General features: G+C 41.3%; 1 protein-coding gene across 6 annotated transcripts in view; it reads left to right on the top strand.

Annotated features, from left to right (window-relative positions):
• grm8a (glutamate receptor, metabotropic 8a) overlaps positions 1 to 22,961 on the top strand; it is a 251,995-nt gene that overhangs the window by 195,337 nt on the left and 33,697 nt on the right. For all 6 annotated transcript variants that reach the window (XM_084345622.1, XM_084345621.1, XM_084345623.1 and 3 more), the window contains one exon: positions 4,916 to 5,116. In XM_084345622.1, the coding sequence (XP_084201748.1) occupies positions 4,916 to 5,116 (201 nt within the window). The remainder of the gene's footprint in view (positions 1 to 4,915; positions 5,117 to 22,961) is intronic.

Genomic DNA, 22,961 nt, shown 5'->3' with positions numbered 1-22,961 from the left:
GCTACATCCCCTCGAAACAGAGATTCATCAAAGGCACACTTAAAACCAAGAATTATGAAAACTCTGTCTGCAGTCCATTATCCGGCTTTCAGAGGAGTCAATTCACACTAAGATGGATAAGAGACAAGCAAAAATGTTTTAATACTTTAATCCCTGCAGAGAACAATTAAATTATTTCAGCCTATAACTTAAATGGTAGATTTGTACCATTTAAATTGCTGCTGTGCATAGATTGAAGTGCTTTAAACACACCCTGTCAACTTCCACAAACTCTTTGTTAAATGTTAAATCTGCATTCTTTGTATCAGGCGGGTGGTTCAACCGAGATCTGTGACAAGAGCGGTAAATTGACCACCAACTGGATCCATCAAGGCAGTTAGCCAGTCAGTTAGCTACATTACTTAGCCAGTCAGTTAGCTACATTAGCTTCACCTTGCTGCACCTTGCTGCACTTCTCTATTGGTTTTTTTTTGTTTCCACAACACACAGCGGTTGGTCCGATATAGTATTCACCGCACCCTGCTGCACAAAGGGTTTTTATCTGAGCTAAGTAGCATCAATCACATTACTGAGGCTGTTACCAGAGTAACCTCAGGGCACGGTAAGACTTTTAAACCCTTGAAAACTTTAAGGTCTCAGTAGTATTGTTTGACATGTAATAGCCTGACACCATTACGTTTTTAGAGAGACGAAAAAAACAGCAGCACAATACATCAAAAACTGAATCAAAACAGAGAGATTCATGTAGACTTAAAAAAACAGGTACTTTTACACCATACAGTTTGTTGTCTACTGGTAGGAAATAAAGACAATTAAATATAGATTTGGCTGTGAGCGTGTGAAACTGGGCTTGTGGCCAGAATTCCAGAAGCTAATGAGAAAAGCTCTCCCTCTCTCAGCAACTACTGAGGTATGAATGTGTGCAATTACAAATACGGAGCAGGTTGTTGGCTGTAGGTGCATGCCTCCTCTGGATAAATAAAGGTTACTGTCATTTGTGCAGCTGTTTTTTTACTAATGAAATGTCAAATTTAAAGGTTGTGATACACAGACCAGCATGTTGGCCAACTCCCATGAGCAAAAGTTGTCTAGTTTCTATCTCAGTAGAGTTAGGCAGTCAGTTTTTCCTGTTTGCATTTTCAGTGGTAATTAAGTTTTTTTTACCTACTTGTTCTTCACTTGAGTGTTTTAAAGGTCATATCGATAACATTTTTATGGAGACAAATCGTTTGTAAAAAAAATAATACATCTACTGAGCTAGAAAGGGAACATTAACGTCAGCTAGCATTAGCAACGGTAGCTATGCCAACCCCTCACCCTAAGCCTCATGAGGCTGACTGTTATTCTACATTTCTCTGGTTTCTCCGCTTGTCTCCTCTATGAAACTTGCAACGTGCCGCCATATTATACACTGCGAGGCTGTTTATCCCCGGTATTGACACGTGCCTATGGTATCACAAGTTGACAGTTCTAAGCGTGTCAGTTCACACCTGGTACTCGAGTGAGGGGAAGTGATTGGATCCCTCCCACATGTACATCACTGCGATATTCAGACATTGTTATTTTTTCCACAAAGAAAGAAAGATCTTACTGTATAACAGATGCCGAATTTATAAGAAGGCCCAAGTAGTCAAGCATTTGTCATATACAGCATTTCAGAAGGTTTATTAAGTTTCTCCTAATTCAGCAACTCACAAAATTGACATATTTTATAAGGGAGTCTTCTGAATGTCTCTCCCTCTTAATCTCCTTGCTGTTGTTGACGCTGTAAAAAACATTTTTTTAATGATGTCATTATATGGAGTGACCTCTCAGTACCCCCAAATGTGACTGACTTCAAGCTTCCCTGTTACATACTTTTAGTTACATAAGATTTAGAGTGTTTGAAATCATGTTATTAGTGCTTTTACTTGAAGGGGCATTGCATAAGAATTTTAGTTGAAAACATTCAAAAATGAACTAAAATCATCATAATGTTTATGTGTTGTAGAGATATCCACTGAGCTAGCCACTGCCTGTCCTGGTCCTAAAATCACATTAGTGGTATATGAAGCTGGTCCCTGAGCTCAAAATCCAGACTGCTAGCTGCACGGCTAACTGAGCTAACTAGCTAACGGCAGCTACAGTTGGCGACTACTCAAGTGATATGCTGCCCCCTATTTGTTTTGAGTATGAATTTGACAGGTGGCCAATTCTTAAATATTGTACCTTTTAAGTAAAATATATTAATACTTCCCTACCAAGGTACATTTTTGATCAGACTTTGGCCTCATCAGATGTATTCTTCAAGACCCACAGGACTGTGGCTTTACTGGGCACCAGAATGAGGGAGAATGTGCAAAAAAGGAATGAGAAAACAGGGCAGCAGTAAAAAGTGCTGTGCAACCCCCTGGAGCAGGAGCAGAACACAAGAGACAGAAAAAAACAAGATACCACTTTACAGGATGTTGTATCTGACAACCAGAGATGGTAATGTGAGTGTGTGAGGCTGAATACAAGTTCACCATTTAGAGAGAGAGTCGTACTTTCCTCTGCAAGCTCGTTCTCTATTCCTCTCTATTCACGCATACACAGACATTGTCTCTATGCCTTTTCTATATTCGCGCGCGCACACACACACACACACACACACACACACACACACACACACACACACTTAAAGGTACTGTACAGCTCTGTTATCCAGGGATTGAGAGGAGCTGAGCTCCATTATTACTCCAGCATAGTGATCAGCTACTTGGATGGACCACGTGGCACCGAGACAATGCTGACTAACTTCCTACTGGGGCTCTCACACACGCGCACGCACACACCACTACCACCACCGCCACCGCCACTGACAACAAACACATAAATACAGACATGCATACAAAACACCCAACAGCCTGCTATAACTGTGGATTGGATTTCATTCTCAGGACCCCATTAATTCCTTATGGATTCCCATATTGATTGAGGGGCCTCTGGTCTTGTTAATTCAACTCAGCCCAGACAGGGTTTTGATTCGGTTTGTGTTGCCTGAAGGTGACTGCTACTTGTAAGAAATGGGTGAATAAAGCCAAGAGACAGGCAGCGGGGAGGGTGAGCGAATGGGGTAATATGAGAGACAGAGGAAGGAGGAGACAGAAATGAGGCAAAAATACGAGATGAGGAGCGAACACAAAGGAGCAACAACAAAAAAGTATGTCATCAAGCGATGAGTTACAGAAAGATAGGGAGATAAAAAGAAAGATGATGAATTTACAATGTTTGGATTTCCTATAGTAGTCCCACTCCTTGAACTTTTGATGAAAAACAGAGAAAAAGACCGCCATCATCAATTACCGATTTCCTTCATAACACACCAAGGACTTCTTATTTCCCCTCTGCTCTTTCTTGCATTAGCTCATTATGCTAATGAGCTGTTACATAAAACCCTCCCAATGAATCGCAACAAGGATGTTATTTGCTCATTTGTGTGTGTGTGTGTGTGCCTCTGTATGCGTGTACAGTACGTGTTAGATAAGTGTGTCGACTTGTGTGAATGCATGCATGCATGTGCTCTGAGCATGCACGCAAGCATGAAGGCCAGCAATAAATATGCATTTGTTTCATCGCCAATTGATGAGCTTAAACATAACTCTGTGGTAATTAATTAGGCTGCACTCATGAGATAAGCCACGTAGCTTTAAAGACAGGACAGAAACAAAAGAGAAGCACGCTAGAGCACATCTTAGTGCTTAAACAAGTAACAAAACATGCGTTGTATTGGTCAAATATATAACTGTAGCGAAGTCCTCAGCATGAGGCCTGGTGGCGAGGTTCAGAAAGAGGACAGAGTTTATTTTGTCTTCTCCAAACACTTTCTTGCCTTTCCCTCAGACAAGGAAATGCCATTATCAGTGGTTCAGAAGATGTAAAGAAGGAGCATGTTGTTCTTTTCTCTGTAACTTCGCTACCAGGGCGAGAATGGGCTGAGAGGACTTATTTGTCATTGTCAGGCTGAATGCCCTCAGTGCTCTGCTACCTGTCTGATGGTCAACGTGTCTCACACAAGTTCTTTTTCTGGGCTGTCATCCCTCTTTTTCTCTCTCCTTCACCCAAATTTTTAGATGTAATATTTACCTGGTGGCTTCCTTTCATCTTTTTTTTACTTGTCTTCCTCAGCCAAGGTCTACATACTGCCTCCTACTTGGGTCTCTGTTATCTAATGTAGCTTTCCTCTCTATTATACACAATTTATTTTTCTGTCATTGCTTCATTATTATATCCAGGGCCTCATTGCGAAACATTTCCTGACTGCTTGTTCTGTCTTAAGTTTCAAAGGTAGTCAAAGTTTTCCAACTAGGCTAAACAGGCAGTTCCTAAACATGGCTGTTACCTATCCTATCTCTAATCTTAACTAGAACTCAAAACTGGATCCTTCAGTCAGTGCTTGTCCTGTCACGTCTGTATCTGTGTTGATGGTTGTTTCATTCACTTGTCACTGGCTAGCTAGCTCGCTGTAATGGAGAGGAAAAGACGGGTGTTCAGTTTGAGGTTGAGGCATTAATTGTGTCACGGAGGACAGGATATACTGTATAAAGGTTGATAGATGGCCCACAGAGTTTAAAGATAACAAGATAACATCCTTGTTAGCTTCTCCAACAGTTATGGTTCGAGTTGCCATTCAATGATGGTATTTTAAGTGTTCATGTTGTTCCCTAAACGCTGGTTGGAAACGTTTCTTGAATGCCAGAAGTCTCAAATTTAATCCTAAAGTGAAATAAGAGAGAATTTCAGACCCTAACCCCAACCCTGGATCTTTTGCATTAAGCCTACTGTCCCTATCCTCATTTTGACTTAAATTCAAAATTGCTCACACTGAAACAATTTTCTTGTATCCTTTTTAATGTCATTCCTTTCTCCTCTAACCACTTTCTTCCACCTCTCTCAGGTTTAGAAAAAGTTGGTCGTGACTCCAGCTACGAGCAAGAGGGGAAGGTTCAGTTTGTGATGGATGCTGTGTACGCCATGGCCCACGCCCTGCACCGCATGCACCGGGAGCTCTGCTACGGGTACCCGGGCCTCTGCCCGCGCATGGCCAACATCGACGGCAAAGAGCTGCTCAGCCACATTCGCGCTGTCAACTTCAATGGTGAGTCATATGCGAGTAAAATATATGGTGAATAGGTACCAACAGTTTATTTCACACACAGCTAACATATCAGCAAAATACACCTAGATTTTTTTTTCTTCTTTCCAGTGTCTTGCAGCAGAGATCAGTTGTTCCAGACTTATGTAAAGAAGACGAATGGTGAACAATTAGGTTGTAAAACGCTGGGGAATTTCTTTTTAAAAACAGAGCCTTCAAATGCTTAGATACTGTGCGGTAATCCTGTAGCGTTTATCCACCCTGACTTGACTAATTCAGCTCACACTTTAACAATGCTAAGCCCAGCTCCTCGTCTAATTTGTCTCATCCTTATCATAAAAAATTGTGTGGCATGTAGCGTTTCGCCTTTATTAGTAACTTAAGCTCAATGCTTCTCCAAACACATTATCTGCATATAGTTTGCTTTATGCAGATTTGGTCTTGTATCAGTTCGAACCTGCGGTGCTCAATCTTTCATTTCCGCACTCTCCACGACTTCCTCCACCGCTGACAAATTTAAGTGGGTGACAAACATTTACTCATTTCCTTCTAAATAATATCAGACACCTCGTTTGAATATTCTCTCATTAATCCGTCCCCCTCCTCCGCTGCGCCTCTACCTGCTTTTCTGTCTGCCTTTTCATTTCCTGTGCTGCTCTGTCAAATATTGTGTGGAAAACGTGGGCTAGAGAGTGGGATACTGCGAGGATTAGAGAAATGCTTGTCTGATTTAAGTTTTAGAGGTAAGATTGAAATTGCATGAATGCGTCTGTGCAGGAATTTGTGCAAAATGTGTGTCTGTGTTGTTGCTATCTCTGTCTGTCATCCCTTGGAGTGTCAGAAACCAATTCGCAGGCAGCCACTGATTGCTCTTTCATACTGCAACAGCGGGTTCGTGCTTCGGTGTGTTCCTCTCTTATTGCTGGCCTAGAGGGCAGAGAAATCATCCCATAACCACAAGGTCACAAACTTTATACCTCGATGAATCACCGAACTGTTCTCACTTACTGAAAGTTGCCTGACACAGAAATGTGCTGCAACTGTCCATGGCAGAACATAAAAAAATAGATTAGATAGAGCTAAAAAAAAAATATGGGAATAACAGTTTGATGTTGAAGTTATCAAGCAGGCCTTTACCATTTGAAATGTCTTATCTGACCAGGACACCTTCAGAGGGATCGACAGAAAATTCCAGATAAAAGCATCACCTTCAGTAACGACCTGATTTGTTTTTTGTATTTTTTCGAATGCTGCTTATCTTTTTTAATATCTAGGGATACTTTTAAAGGTACCAATTGAATTACATCGGTGCTACTGAGTACCAATTCACATCAAATCACACGGTGCCTAATTTCGGTACCTCATAGCGCAGTTGTTGATGTTGGCGAGCCTGCAGCCAACACTGGGCTTGTTACTGGAGAGTTAAACCCCTTTTATGAACGGCGAAACGTTCCGTGAGGCATCGACAGCTTCGACATTTTGAGCTAACTGGAGAAGTTGTTGCTGGAGATAATAGTGCTTCACTGTCTTTCACTGTGTGGATTGACGTAATCTTAGCATTTTTACTAGTGCCAGCCAAAACTCAGCTACTGCCTAGTCCAAAATTCCTTACCAACATTTTGTTTAGTACACCAAAACATTGTCAGATTTAAAAAAAAATATATATAGTACGTGAATTGCATAGTATTTAATGGCAAAAACATTTCCATACATATAGTATAAGACTGTGCTGATATTCCATCAGTTTTAAATTTTAGTCCTGCTGTTGAGTTGAGTGAAGTGCCAGTTCCAGGTCTTTGAACAGCTTCCTCTTTCAAAGAAATGCCAATGTTACACCCAGCTTGGCATCTTATATTTTACAACAGATATTACATTTCTGTTATTACAGAGAGAGTAAGGTACTGAAACAAAAGTACGTTGGGTACCAGTACCGAAATCTGGGTAATGGTATTGGTACTGTATCAGTTAAAATGTAAGCAGTACGCAACCCTTTTAACATCTGTCTGCAGCACATATCCCCAAATTTCCTGTCCCAACAGATGTATAATTTACTGATCAAAGACTTGAAAGTCTTAAAATAACTAAGGTATGAATAAATAATAGTTCACTCCCCACACGCAACTCCCCTTTAGTATTTCCTGAGAATAGCCGAAGAATATATGAGTCGGAGACATGACCGCATCACATTGGCAGACCATTCAAAAAAGCCGATCCAGTCGGCTAAAACATGGAGAATACTCAGGATTGATCCTTGAACACTGATACAAAACATAGAAAGGTACAAAGAGATAAAAAAATATGCAATTCCCATGTTTCTTTGACTCATGTCTAACTGAAAAATGTTTCGATACACTGGTACTTGTTCGTACAAACACCATTTTTAAGTAAATTTGGAAAATCCTAACATCTATACAGAATAGTTGAACTATTTCTGAATCTTCTGTTCACAGATGGGTCCCTCCTGGGTCTTTCCCCATAGTCATTTGGCTTCTCTTCGATTTCTGGAGTCGTTACTGTCCACATTACTGTTGCTTCCCTTGAATTATTGTTCTTCCAGCTCCCAAAAACTAGTTCTGCTTCTGTTGTGAGTTCATTTGCTTGCGACAGAAAAACAGTGGGGGTTTTTTAATACCTTCATCATTTTCATTTTTCACTCCAGAGCTTTGCCACAAAGATTTACAGGAAATTGTAAAAAGGGGATATCTATCTATCTTTCAAAGTTTCTAGAAAACATTAAAATACTTTTTCCCCCCATTTCCTTGTCCTTAAATGTTTAAAATGCTGTATTTGTCTGAGGGGCAGACGAGGAGTGATGGGGTTTGTTGGGTGGCTCTTTGTTGTAGTTACTCTTATCTGGGTTGTTTACATCGACAGACGCCTGCAAGATTTAAACCTTTTAAGCTGGCTGCTTTATGTGTGTTAATGTGAAAATGGCTGGGTATATTTGTGTTTTCCAATTAAAAGTAGTTTTGCTATCGATCTGTTTGGGGTCGACATGACATAGATAAGGCGTTAAAAGAAGACGAGGAAAGATGGAGGCGGCTCTGTATCGCTCCCTGTTTTTGTGGCACTTAAAGGAGGGAATGAGTTGAAGTCGCTGGAGTATAGATTCGTTTTTTCTCTGCTCTTTCTGGATCCATACCAATTCACCTTTGGAGCTGCTGCATAAGGGAACAGGACAGCTGAAGGGAGGGGATAATTTCAAGTTGTTAGGGCAGTGGTTGTTCTCCTGTGGTAGCTGTACCATGACATCTCACCTTACAAAGGGAAGCCTAACAGGCAACAGAGACGGGCAAGGAAGCAGAATGTTAAAAGGAATGGAAGGTGACGGGACAAGGAAAGAGACGACAAACTAATTAGGATGTGTTCAACTGTTGGATTTCCAGGTGGACATTCCCTCCAACAAGACTGGTATTGCCAAGACATTGTTCTCTTCATGTAGCATGGTGTATATTCATTGAAGTAGCTCACAAGGTCACTGCTAAATGTATTGGTCATGGAAATAGGATCCTTCATAAATAGAGTGGCCTCTAAAGGTTTAAGGTTCATTGAATCGCTTATTACAACACAGACCTGACTATTAAGTCGCATTTTGTGACCGTGCTGCTAAGTTGGTCTTTTTATAGGGAGGGTTGAGGATGAGGTCAGGAGTCTCACAGCCTGAGGAGAGAAGCTGCTCCGTATTCTGGTGGTATGGCAGTGGATACTTCTGTATCTTTTGCCGGGTGGCAGTGAGGTGAACAGACTGTGGCTGGGGTGGGTGTTGTCTTTTAGTATCCTTTGGGCTCCCAGTTTGATGTTCAGAGTGCTTTCAATTGCTACTCTGAAAAAGTTGACGAGGACTTTCCACTTGAGTTGAAGAAGAAGTAAAGCCTTTTTTCTCCTTTTTTTTGTGCCAGGGTGGCAATGTGTGAAGATCGTGACAGGTTCTCTGTGATGTTGATTCAATGTGTGTCTTTTATATTTAGAAAATTGGACAGAAAGTATTGTGCATTGCAGAAATGGAAAATATATATATTTTGTGGTAAATTTCCAAAATGATGCCTTACCTCAGACTCACCTATTTGAATTGAACCCCAGAAACACTGCACACAGAGGCATACAAACAAACAGAGGCTGGTGCATTGCAGAGTAAGTAGGCCAAACAATAAGGAAACAAACCCCGGAGCAGCATCATGCTGTCCAGCTTTTATTTGTCGGTGAGTTTATTGGCTTATCAGGCAAACACACACATTCATCCACAGAAAAAGAATGCAGAAGCTAATGCACACAAATAACAAAGGCTATTATGAGTAAACCCAGACTCGAGAAAAAGAAAAATTCTTCCGAGGCTTACAACTGCTTTCTTCTACTTTTTAAATGTGTGCATCATCACGTAAGTATCATCTAGATAAGTCCTTCAGCGGACTCATGCCTGTGTGGGAATATGAGCTGTCCCTATCTATCTAGTGTTGTTACTAAAGAGAGAAAGAGCTTCAGTCATAGGACTGTGACATTATACTGCAGTGGGCAGAGCAATCAGGGTACATAAAAAGATCTGAGGCTCTGTCTTCTGAGTCGTGGATGGCTGCTTTATGAAAAGTACGAATTTTAGTTTAAAACATTTAAAACAAAAATTATCAACATAATGTAAAGAAATAACAATGCTGATACATTGATGTTGCAGAGATATATATTAGAAGTTAGCATGCTAACCAGCTAGCCCCTATCCACTTTGTAACTCAAGAGGTGACAGTCCAAACGTAAACAAAACCAAAACTCCCCTGGTGCTCCGAGCACCCTGTCAGGGCAACCAGTAAATACAACCTCTAGCTGCTCGGTTAACTGAACTTTCTAGCTAACATCAGCTATAGTTAGTGGCCATAAGCAAGTACTTTAATTGTTTGGAGTATGAATTAAGTGGCCAAATCTTACATATTGCACCCTAACACCCACTTTAAAAACGTATACTGGGGCATCTTCACCCAAAAATTTGAAATGCTCCCAAAATGTTATAGTTGTTTAATACACTTCGCCAAAACTAATCTGAAATAGTTTTCAGTAACACAAACTAACACTGTCTAGAAAATGAGAAAAAAAAATGTTCCAACTAAAATGGAAATAAAATGAAACCCTGTAAATGAAGTACAAAGTTCTGCAAGTGAAACTAAAATTATAAACAATACACACACTGAACAAAACAATGTGATCTGTGTGTTGTTTGTTGATTACAATAGAGTTTGTTTGCTCGAAGGTACTTTCCTCTTTGCTCCGTTCTTGTCCAGAATAATAACTCAGTCTGCCTGTATGCAGTATAATAGATTCAGATTTTGTTCTTGCAGAAACAACACACACACGTTGTGGTCGCCCACACAGATTAATTTGGCCTATTCACATTCTGCTGGCTTTGTTGGTTGTAAGTACATCTCAGAGTGGCTTTTCAAACGCAGCTGTTGCTAATGTTTCTTGTTCTATGACTCTTTTTTTCCTCTGCTGTTGCCGTGCTAACCTTTCCTCTTTCTTTCTCTCCCCGTCACATCTCTGTCCTTCAGTTGTCGCCTCTCTTTTCTCCCTGGTTCTCTCTATTGTCTCCCTTAAACCACCTCTCTCTCTGTCTTTAGCTTTCTGTCAGACTTTCTCTCTCCTCTCATTCCTGCTTTTCTAAAAGCGTTGACTCATCGACTGAAGGCTACAGTGTGTGTCTTTGGCCTTTTGCATTTATTTCCTACTAATCTCTTCTAGTTTTTGAGGACATTATCAAATTCATATTTAAGATTGTTAAGGATATGTGAAACCCAGCACATATTTCTTACTGGAAATTTAGAAGCAGGTTACACAACCTCCTCTATGGATCTTCGTTGTTTCATATTGTGGTGTATGAATATGTAGTAGTGTTTGTTTAACCTTTTCTGGGTGGAGATGAAGGTATTTATAATGATTTATCTACTCAAAATTAATATATAGAAGATTTTGGGAGTTTGAGTCTTTACATGTGTTGTGAAACATTTTCACTTTTGACGCGATTATGGCTGTATCCTGTCCCTGTCTGTGTCTCGATTGTTTGGTATGCAGTGGTGGAGGATAATTGCTTGATCACTATCACATGTGCAGGTGTGGCCTATATAAACTATCAGTGCCAGTGTCTCAGTATGGTTGTTGATCTAGAAGAAGAAAAAAAGGAAAAATGCGCATGGAGCCATCGGGTGCGACACTATTTTCTTCTATGTAGTAGAGTTTCAGTCGGTGGGTGAATTTTATTCTGAAATGAGTTTATTTATTTATGTGTTTATTTATTTATTTATTTGCATTTGGATCTCTCCCAGTAGTTGTCTTGGACAGACATAACCATGATTAAATTAAGCCAGGGTTGTCTGGGGCTCAGCCTTGGCACACAGGTCTAACTGTGAGTCCAAAATGAAAAAAAAAGGTCTCTGAAGGCTGCCCCTTACATAGTCATGTCATAAAAAGTGATGCGAGTCTGAAGGAGAGGTGGTGAGAGACTTTGAGGCACGTTGACAGGGACAGTGAGTTCATTGTGACAGAAGAATCTACATTGCTTTGTACAGCGAAGCATGTGAACACCTACAGGGACTCAAAGCTGCATTCAAGTCTAACTCTTAAAGGGGCACTTTGTAGTTTAGAAATGTAGAAATTCAAAAGCAGGATTTTAATATTTACAATATTAATTAGGTAATAATACAAACTAAGAATAGTTATTTTTTCTATTACTGAATAAACAAACTGTTCTCAGAGGTCCCCAGAACACCGACTCACTGAAGCTAGATGGGTGGCAGGGTCTTTAATGTAGACTCATTTTTAATTTCTTTAAGCCATTTCTTTCATTACAGCATTATTTTTCTTATAAAAAAAATTATAGTAAGGAGGCTAAAATCATAATCCATTCAACCATATCCTCAAATGCCTCAAATTGCCCCTGCAAAGAGAGGTTCAGGGTTTGATTCCCAGCTGGGACCTTTTCTGTGCAGGCTCCCCTCCAGATGTTCTGTCTTCCTCCCACAGTCCAAAGACATCAAAGCTGGGTCAATTGGTTACTCTGAATGGACCATTTTGACGGCAGACATTTTTGACCTGCCAAAGTAGGAAAAGCACAGGTGTGATCAATATCGTTAACAATGGCTCCTTTGTATTTAGTGTACCAGTAAGCCATGTCAGTGAGTGAGCATGCACAATACAAGAGCCCTGGAACCAGCTCACCTGAATGGAATGCAGCCATCATTAATGCCATAAATTCCACCTGTGCCTTTTCTGTTTTGACAAGTCGAAATGTCTGACAGGAAAAGGGTCTATTTCCCATGTAGATGTGAGTGTAAATGGTTGACTGTCTCTTTATATCAGCCCTGTGATGAACTGACGACCTGTCAAGGATGCACTCCGCTGTTCGCCCAATGTCAGCTGGGACCGCTCCAGCCCCCCTGTGACCCTACAGAGGACAGGCGGTTACAGATAATTGATGGATAGATACTAAACTATACCTAATATGCATTTTGCACTCCCTCCAGAGATAATATATTCCAATATAACCTCTGGATGCAACCTTATTTACATTGTAACCTAAAGTTCAAGTACCTCTAAATATAAGTCTTTAATACAGGGCAATACAGCAAGAGAAAGACCACATGGATCAACCAAGGATGTGTTTTTTGGCGCTCCAACAAATGACAGCTGCCTACTTTTATCTTCTGTTCAAGTGTGTGTGTTTATGTGTGTGTATGTGTGTTTGTCATGCGTGAAAACTCTAATTGTGATCTTATCACTGCCAGGTTATATGTCTCCTGCCGGGAGACAAGATGGACATCATCATGGGAGCAGACGTGCACTAATTAGATCAGCTTGACTTTGAGATGATGAACTCTATACCTGGCTGTACAGCCTCAGGGGAAAGAGGGAAGTAGGTAGGTAGGGAGGGACTGTGGCGATGCGAGAAGAGTGTGGGATTCGGAGGACTTACCAGCTGGGAGATGATGAAGCTCACGCTTTTATAATGACCTCAGAGAGAGGAGGAGAGCACCGGAGGAGTGAGTTGCTTGAAGATGATGAACCTGACCAGGCATTAATGATCTTGGAGAGGGGAAGAGGGAGTGCAAGAGACAAAAAGGGGGTTATGGGAGTGGAGAGTCTATACCTGTGCGTAATAACCTTGCTGGGAGAACATATGGAGAGGAGATGAGGGTGTAGGTGGAAGGGAGAGGGAATCGGGGGATGTTGATGGGGAGGAAAGATGGACAGCTGGCTAGGAAAAGGTGAAATGCTTGTTGGCAGGAGAGAAAAAGCAAAAGACAATAAGAGAAGGTGTGTTGGAGTAGAGAGATGAAAGAAAGATTTCGCCATTTGGCAAGGAAAGCCATGGCAAAGCAGGAGCAAAAAATCGGGCCGTGCGATATGTGTCCACCTGAGTAAAATGATATTCAGAAGAAACAGAAGAGATAGTGAGCGACAGAAAAGTGGTGCTGACAGGAATTTATCAAGCTTCACCAGGGCAGGATGACCTTGAAGCAAGAAGCTCGGAGAAAACAGTGAGAAGGCAGATTTTTATATTGTATAGAGCATGACTTTAGAAAGAAAGACCTGGAAAGAGAGAAACAGACTCTAAAAACTTTAAGTGAGAAATATCCAGCTCAAGAGAAAGATGGTGGAGGAGACGAGCAAACACTAGGCGTAGGTAGTTGAGGGTGGGTATCTTTCTTGGGTCAGGGAAGAAGAACTTCCTGGCTGATGGTGGACAAGGGTCAAGTTGTTTCCATTGTACGCGAACGTTTTTTGATCACCAAACTGGCATAATTTGGAAAACGCTGTAGTGCGGATGAAATAATCTTTTCCAAATTGATTTTTGGATAAACATAGCACAAGAATGTCTTTTCACGTCAGCTTTATGTTGCTGTCAAATGTCTCTTTTCTCAATTACTTTGTGCTGAATGGGGCCAATCACACAACCCAGGTGTTGAGTGTACAGGTATGAAATAGATATTTGTCCAAGGGTCTCAACATACTGTAGCTGCTCGAAAATAATATTTAGCTTAGGTTAGCACGTAGCATTTACAACCCTCAATTTAGCCATTTTTCTATTGTTTGCCTGACAGAATAGAAACAAAGGGTAATGGGCTCCTCACAAAGCAGCACAGACGAAATTTAAATGAATAGTTTGACATTTTAGGAAACACTGCTATATAACTGAAACAATTAGTCGTTCAACAATGATTCGACAACTATTTTGATTATAGTTTAATGGTTTTAGTCATTTTTCAAACAAATGCCTGCTGGTTACAACACTGAAACATGTCTCATACACAACAGTACACTGAATATCTTTAGTGGAATATCTTTATTATTCAGAAAAAGCAAGCGGTCTGAGTCCCAGATAGCAAAATAGCCTGTTAACAAGTTCATCCGGCACATGTGGCCCTGACATGTGGCCATTCTACGGTCTGCTCGTGGTTCAGGGTTGGACCGCCCGAGTGCCATTATTTCATGCGGTGTGTGGGCTGGATGAATGTGTCTGAAATGTTAACAGGCTATTTTGACAAATATTCTGACATTTTATTCTTATAAGCTTTCCAGTTTCTTTTGCTAAGCGTTGGATGGGAAAATTGGTATAACTGTTGCCTTGTGTCTGTCACTCAAAGTGATTATAGCTTAGTTTAGCATAAAAAAAAGTTTAAAACTCTGCACAGAGGCACTTCTGAAGGTCACTTATTAACTATGTCTTGTATCTTTGTGAACAGAACGTGAACAGAAACATAAAAATAATGTCTCGTTAAAGAGTGAGTTGCGTTGTGTAAGAATTGTTTGGATAAAGCCATACTGACTAGCTCCCCCTGCGTCCAGGCTTCATGCTAAGCTACACTAATCACATCTGGGTCGAGACAGTAAGCCAATAACAGTATTATATATATTGTTATTATATTAGTAAATATATTTCACAATAGTACAAAAACCCATGTTTTAGAAGATATGAAGTCTCACATCCCATCCCAGTGTGGATATTCGGCTACGTTATGTCATGCAGCTTTGTTGAGTGTTCGTATCTGTGAGTCTGTCACACAGACAGGAACATAACTCCTCAGACTCGCACATAATCTCCTACTTACTACCTGCTGCTCACTTACAAGCAGCAGGTAGTAAGTAGGAGATTATTGGCATAATGTCCAACCTTGTACAGGTGGTATCACCTTGCAAACACTGGTAAGTGTTACATTAACAGTGAACGCAGCATGGGAGGCCACTCACATTTTCTGCATGTGTATTTATATAATTTCAACATGGTGAGACGTTGACAGCTGCATTATAATGGTAGGAAATCGCATACTGGACGGTCAGTATACTGCCATCCAGACTGACAGCTCATTTTTTTTTACCTCCGTATAGTGTTTTCTCTCCCTCGTCTTCTCATTATCTTCTCAGTGCTATGTTATACACTCAATTTCCCTGCAATTTCTGCAAGGCTATCATTCACTGAATAACATTTGAGATAAGAAAACAGAATAAAATTGGGAGATATAAAAGCACACCAAAATGAATACAGTGGACAGGCAGACATGAATCCACACAGACACATAAACAGAACTAGAATTGGAGTTGAATTGAGTTTGAGGAAATGAGAGACAGGAATAATAATTTGTTATTGCGTATCCTAAGACACCACTAAATCTCACATCTCTGCGGCGTTTTTGAAACAAAATGTAGTTATATATTTTTGTCAGGAATATGTTGTTGACGGAGAATAGATTTAAGTGGATAAAACGTGAGTCAGTGGATTGCAGAGACAGAAAAATACAAGCACACTTTTGGGGATTTCTCATTGCCATGCTGATCTGTATTTCCATCACGAGATTAACCATGCAGAGTTGAGCCGAGCTGCGCCTGAGATGGACCGTCTCTGGAGTTTGGCCATTTTCAAAAGTCTCTGTGTTACTGTAGGCTCGCAGTACTTGTCTTTGTGGTGTGAAGTTTAGTCTCTCTGGTTGTACGTTTAGATATCTAATATAATACTGCAGGGTGGATGAATATCAACAGCTTCTCCTTTGACCACTGGTCAGAGCCATGGCATCAGCCTACCTTTGTGTTTCAACATAAAGAAACATTCAGTTTTAACTTATCTGTGTTCGCAGGAGTCTACTTAGCCAACATTCACTGGGTTGAGCATGCAATCTGCAAAGTAACTAATAACTAAAGCCATGAAATAAATGTAATGGTGTTAAAAGTACAGTATTTGCCTCCAAAATGTAGCTGAGTGTAAGTATAAAGTAGCAGAAAATGGAAATTCTCATGTAAAATACAAGTAGCTCAAAATTCAGTACATTATTTGAGTGCATGGACTTCATCACTGCCTTCAAGAGGGTAGGCCTGTTGTAATGGAGATGTAAATCTCTGCTGTGCAGGGTCGAACCAAGAAAGCCAGCGCATGTGTACTGAAGAGGCCGGCTAGTCTTCTGACGGACAGCACTGGCTGACATACTTTGCAGTTGGGAAGGAAGGATGCAGGTGGAGACAAGGGGATGACGAAATAAGGACATAGTCAAGGATGGATGATGAAGGATTTGGGGTCTATTGACTTACATAGTTGCTGTTGAAAAATGTGGTACGAGACTTGTACTATACTGTATTTTACTTTATGTGTTATATAATATGTGAAATCGGAGTCATGTTTTATCCTACCAGGGATCTCCTTTTACCCTTTTTATCCTCTTTTCCCCAATTTCTGTAATGTAAATCCTCGTTTCTCGCTTTGTTTATTCCTCCTCTCCCTCGTTTCTATTTCTATTCTCTCTAAATTGTATTTCCATCCACGGTTCAGGCTGTTTTGTCTCTTTTGATCAACCTAATAGTTCCCCTCTCCCTCTGATTTTTTTATCGCTTTTTGTCTCACTCCCCTCTCTTACCCATTTTCTCCGCAGTGGATGCAGATCATGACACAGATGGAGGCTCCTTAAATGGGTTTCGTGTAATTACTGGTGATTGCCATACAACTCTTTTTTTTTGCACTCTGTGTGTGTGTCTTTTTTTTTCTTTCTTTTTCTTTTTTTACCCTTTTTTGACAATCTTTCTTTTGTCCCGGCCCTCCCTCTCTCTCCGTCTAAATCTCGCTTTCTCTATTAAGCCCAAGTGTTTTCATTCTTGCTCACAGTGGGAACCATTTAGATCTGGATCCTCTTCAAACGCATTGTTTCCTTCCCGTGTTCTATTATCTGCTCTTTTTTTCTCGCAGACCAACTATCTCCTTTCCTTGCCTGTATGTTTTCTTTCTTTTTTTTCTCTTTTTTTCCTGCTCAGACAAGGCATGTTGATGAGAGAGAGGCTGAGAGGGGAAGGGATGGATAGACGACGGGAGGAGGAGGGGCAGGAGGAGGAGGGAAAGTTAGAGCACTTTGGGAAAGAGGCAAGAAAATGGGTAGTTTTCAAGCTAGAGAGCGGTGGGTTGAAGCGAGGCTGCGAGGTAAAGCGAGAGGATGGAGATGCTTTGAACACGAGAGGGGAGGAAGGAGAAACAGCTGCTGTGGAAGGAGGGAGGGTTTGGCCGTGAGGATGGTTTTTACAGTGAGCGGTGAAAGCTGGCTCGGGAAACACTGCAAAAGAAGAAAAAGAAAGTACGTGATAGAAAATTCAGAGAGGGGGAGAAAAGAGTTCTGAAAATAAGCAGTGTAGACGAGAGTTAACCCGCCTCTCAGTTCCAGTTACTCTCTCTTATCCAGGGATGAGTTCAGGCTTCATTTTTACTCTTCTTCTGTCGTTTCTCATTCTCTTTCTTGGGATTCTTTAACTGTCCGCTTGTGTCGTTCTCCCCTATTAGTGCTATAGATGCACAGCACACAGATGGGAGCCTGTTGGCAAAAGCTGGGAACACACTCGCACACGGACCCATGTTTTATTAATGCATGCTGCAGTGTAGTTTTTGCATCTCCCTGTCATAAACACTTAGTCTCTGATACGAAGACTTGCTATTCACCCTCAGTGTTTCTAAAGTGAACCGGGCAAGGCTGAGGGCTTCCTAACAGCCCTTCTGCCTCTCCCTCTCTAACGCTTTCTCTCCCCGTCCTTCCCTCTTTATATTTTCCCTTCCTTTGTCTCTGGCTCCAGTAACAGGCAGAGGTTTAAGGCTATTCATACACCCTTCTTCTCCCTCGGTCCCTCTCCCTCCATCTGCCGGTTTCTATCTCCATCAGCCGAGGAGGTTTTAAGGCCTTCGCTAATTGATATTCTCACACATTCTTTTGTCGCTCTCCATCTCCTCTTCTTCATTTTCTTTCTCTCTTTCCCTTTTTCTGTCAAACTAAGAAAGTTTGGAGTCTTTTCATCTCCCTTGCTGTGTGATATTCGAGCATATTCTCCCTTGTTCACCCTCATTTTCTCCCTCTTCTTTTTGCTTTTAAGTCTCTGCGTCTATCTGTCAGATAGATGGGGTTTGATGCGAACCCACAGACCTGCTTACCCCCCGATTTTTTCTTCTTCTTCTGTCTTCCTCTGTCACTCATTTTCCTCCATCTCTTTTTGTTTTTTCCCCTCCTTCTCTCTGTGGCAGTTAAGCCTACTGAGGGTTGAGGCGTTTCTGCTGTCTTGCTCGCTTTTACTCTTCTATATCTTCCTCTATTCTTTCCTGTGGTCCATCTCTGAAAAGTCAATTTCAGCTCAATTTAAACTCACACTGGCTTTATTGCTTGAAATCTTTGATTCCTTTGCACATATCCTACTGTATGTCCTGACCTGTGAACTCCCCATGCATCCCCACAGAGAGAAGTTCTGAGAACTGCAGCTTTCTGGTGATATACTGTTGTTGATCCCTAAAGGGGAAGCCTCCGACTCGGCAGGGAAGCTACAGAGCAGTGCCTCTGGCAGGCGGGAAACAGTATCTTGCTCGGGGACACTTCAGCAGAGAAGCGTTTCCTGTGACGCCACGGTGCTTTGCTGCTGCAGCGAGGAGACCTTGAAAGCATTCTCGAGCTCACGTGCACACTCCCCTTCGACTGGAAGCATTAGCCACCCTCATCTCGCTCGAGCAGCCTGATCTGAGCGACCAACCTCGCTCACATAAGAAAGTCAATCTCAAGATTTCAGCGTCACTCCTCTAAATCATAGCAACGTGAACCACGCATTGCGTTAACATGCATCTGACTCCCGGCATTGCAGCTCTGTTCTGTGTCATCTTGCTCCAGGTTATGCTAAATGAATGCAGATGAGGTGAAGAGGAAATTAGTGTCACAGGATGCTGAGGAATTTAGCACAATCAGCAGTTACAGAAAAGATATGCGTCTTCTGTTCAAAGTATAATAAAGACTGTAAGTCAGTGGTGGAACAACTGTACATTTACTCAGGTACAGTAGGGCAGTTTCATGGTTCTCACAGGCAGTGACTCTACAAAATATGATGATCTTATAGACTATGATGCATTGCTGTAAATTGAATGTGCAATATGTAGGAAATGCATTCTCGAATAAATACTCCAACCAGCTCCAAATATTGCCACTAACTGCTGCTAACTGTAGCTGATGCTCAAGTAACCGTGCAGCTAGCTGTCGCATTAGCTGAGTCCACCTGCACTGGGAGCTCAGAGGGCCGGTGTTTGTGTTATTCACTATTGCTGGTTGGACTCTCGAGGTACAAAGTGGCTAGGGGCTAGTTGGTTAGCATGCAACCGAATACATACACGTCTTTGCCCCGACATCAGAACTATTATTTCTTCACATTCTGTTGATAATTCAATTTTTTTTATTGTTTAAAACACAATTCTTACCCACATCACCTATAAACTACCCAACAGCATATACAAGTATACAAGAAGTTAAGACAAGCTCAACCTTGACCATCTATAGCAGTAAAATGTAGCATAGACATTAATGCAGGAGTAATATTTAAAACACTGACAGGGGCCATTTTTCTTCTATGCAACTTTTTTACTGGCCTATAAACAGAGACAGAGCTCTTGATACAAGAACTAGCAGTTTGCAAGGGCTAACATGAGCTTAATATGTACTTTAAAGCCATTTCTTTTCATTTGTATGTGTACAAATCTTGCAAAACAAGCTATTCTGAGGTATGGTGTGGTAGGAACAAAAACAGCACATTGCCCATCTACAGGTCTCAAAAAAGTTACATACGGTACACAGGGCAGCCAGAGTACATTTACACATTCACGGGTTAAACGATTCTTTGGTTTTTACTTTAATTTTGCTTGTCCGCTCCAACAGCTTTAATTAAACGTTTTTAAATTCAAGCACTAAAAGAGCAAATCATTATTTTATGTGAGTTTATTTGAGATGCATTTTTAATTACTCGGTAGAATTCCTCATGCCCCTGTTGGAAGCACTCACAACCAACATGAGCCTTTTTCAAAAAGTGTTGCGTTAGATAAACCAAACAGAAATGGAAATTCATCAGGCCTCTGAGCCTGTCTGCTCCCTTTTTTTAGCCAAAACATTCATCAGAACTGATGAGGGGTTTTCAGCTACCTGTTTTCCCAACATGGTGGCTAGTTACTGCCAACTCCCGTCATGCCTATTGTATGTGTGTTTGCAGTAATTGCTGCTGCTTGTAAAAGTGTGCCGTCTTATCCAGAAATAACCAGCAAATGGTGCAGACACTATGAGCTTGAATCATCATTTTCGAATCAAGGTAACCACTGCTTTCAATGTCTACATTGCCAGCACGTCTCTGCTCTAGGCTGTTGTTTTAGTTGCTGCACACCTGGCCATCTCTAAAAAGGCATTATTGGTGAAAAAAGCACAATTAGAAGAAAGTCAGCTAATAGGAGAGTGCTGAGGAAAAAGATGGCATCCAGGCAAGCTCTTGTTAACTCTCTCTCACTCTGAATACATTTGGTAAATTACTTAATTGCCTCCCTTTTTATTTGGCCCTGTTTATGTTGATTTTCCTTCTCGTTATTTCCTTAAATTTTGCACTAAAACGGCACCCTGTTATGATAATGAAGGGATGGGGAGATATATTGAGGGAGAGAGGGGTTTGGTGGTAGCTAAGGAGCCCAAAGCAGATTGAGGTGGCTTGATAGTTGGTAGATGGAACGATGGTGAGAGGAAGGAAAGAAGTAAGTAGGAACAAAGGGAGGAGATGATGATGACGACAGTGGGGCCATAAGAAAGTGGAATGTCCAGTGAATAGAAGTAGAGGAAGAGATGAGAAAGAGACAGGGAACAATATTAAGTAAGCATGAATATTTCCTGTGGCTGATTGTTTGGCTCACGTTTTTACCCCGCAACCCTGCAAGAACTCATCATTAGGCGTTGGCGTTAACATAAACAGACAGAAGTGGACATTTCCAATATGCCGTCTTCAGCTGTGGGATTTCTCGTGCCTTACTGCAGCAATCCTGGTATTATCACAAGGCCATTTTTCCAAATATCATATTGAGATAGAAAAACATGGATGCCCCCAGTTCGTTCACAACTTCACGCTATCAATCAAAACATTAGATGAAAAAGAACACTGCTTCATTAGCTGGACCTAAGCAGTGCTTTATAGGCTAACATTAGCATCCTGTGCTCCTAGCCTGCCACTCTGCACTGATATATGGTATATCTACTGTATATGATAGTACAGCAACTTTTGGGAGACATAGATGCCAAAGGGGGGAGTGCAACACTCATGCACAACAGCAGTAACACTGTAACTTTAGCTAGCTGGCTAGTTAGCTACTCAGACATCAGCAAACTAGTAGAAAAAGAAAGGAAACATAGAAAGGACCATAATACATTGAAACAACAGAGAGTTCTCATGACCCCTTGGTTTGAAGTGCCTCTGAAAGACCTCCATTGGTAAACACTTCACCCTAACCCTGTGCATGAATGCCCAAAACAGCACTGGGTAAAAAAAGAATGAGAAATTAGGTCTCATGTGTGCTCATCTTGCTCATCAGAGAGGGATCAGGGAAAGCAAAGGAATTCATTTTGGTAGGGAGCTCGTGGAGGACTTAGAGGGCGGTTGGTTGCGTGTTGATACGTTGTAGTCACTGGGGTAAAGACATCTATGACATCATCCCGTGTGCTACTACACAGCAAACAGGCTAATTAAGCATGAGAGGAAGCGGTAGTGTGTTGCCTCGCGAGCACGTTAATCACACACCAGAAGAATTCACACTCAACGCCGGCTACACTGTTTTCAAATCAGTGCAGATTGGGTTGTAAGGAAGTCTGTGAAATTCACACTAATTGAGCCTCTCCTACTGTGGTGCACTGTGAGTTGCCAAAATACCTCACTGCAGGTTTTTTAGTTTCCCCTTTGGTATCTAGTAATTGCAAGCGTGTGCGAGGAGGACAATTAAAGCGGGAGGCACAATAGCTACAGTTGGACATGCACCAGCTCGCACAGAAATGGACCTCATTCATAACTTGTAACAATGAGAGATTGAGACCTCTGCTTTTGTCTCTCTATCGATTCAGTTTTTCCTCCAGTCGTCTTTCTTCATCCCTCTCGCTGAGACGACTCGCACTCATTCTTGCTTATTCTCTCTCTCTCTTACTCATTATATGTATATCTCTCATGACTTATGATCAAAGTGAGAGAGCCTTTACACTCCTGTCTCCGAGCTTCTCTCCTCTCTTTTTCCTTTGTCGTGCTTCCTCCTCTCCGACTGTGTGATTAGTTTTCTATTGTGCAATCTTTTCGCCATCCACCGGCTCTTTTTAACTGTCTTTCTCCTCCTTTTGTCTGTCTTTCAATTCAGTTTCTGTTTTTTTTTATTTTATTTTTTATCTCAAGCACCTTTTCTTTAAATGTATTTCTGTTGGTGTTTTCTGTTTCTGGCACAAATGCTTTCTTTTTTCCTTTGTCTCTGTTTTCATTCTCTATTTCCAATCTTCACTCTTTCTCTCTTGGTTTGCCTCAAACTGGTATGTGTATATATATA

The sequence above is a fragment of the Pagrus pagrus genome (genome assembly GCF_965226575.1).
Source record: "Pagrus pagrus genome assembly, chromosome: 23".
Lineage (NCBI taxonomy): Eukaryota > Metazoa > Chordata > Actinopteri > Spariformes > Sparidae > Pagrus > Pagrus pagrus.
This window is presented reverse-complemented; position numbering and strand designations above follow the sequence as displayed.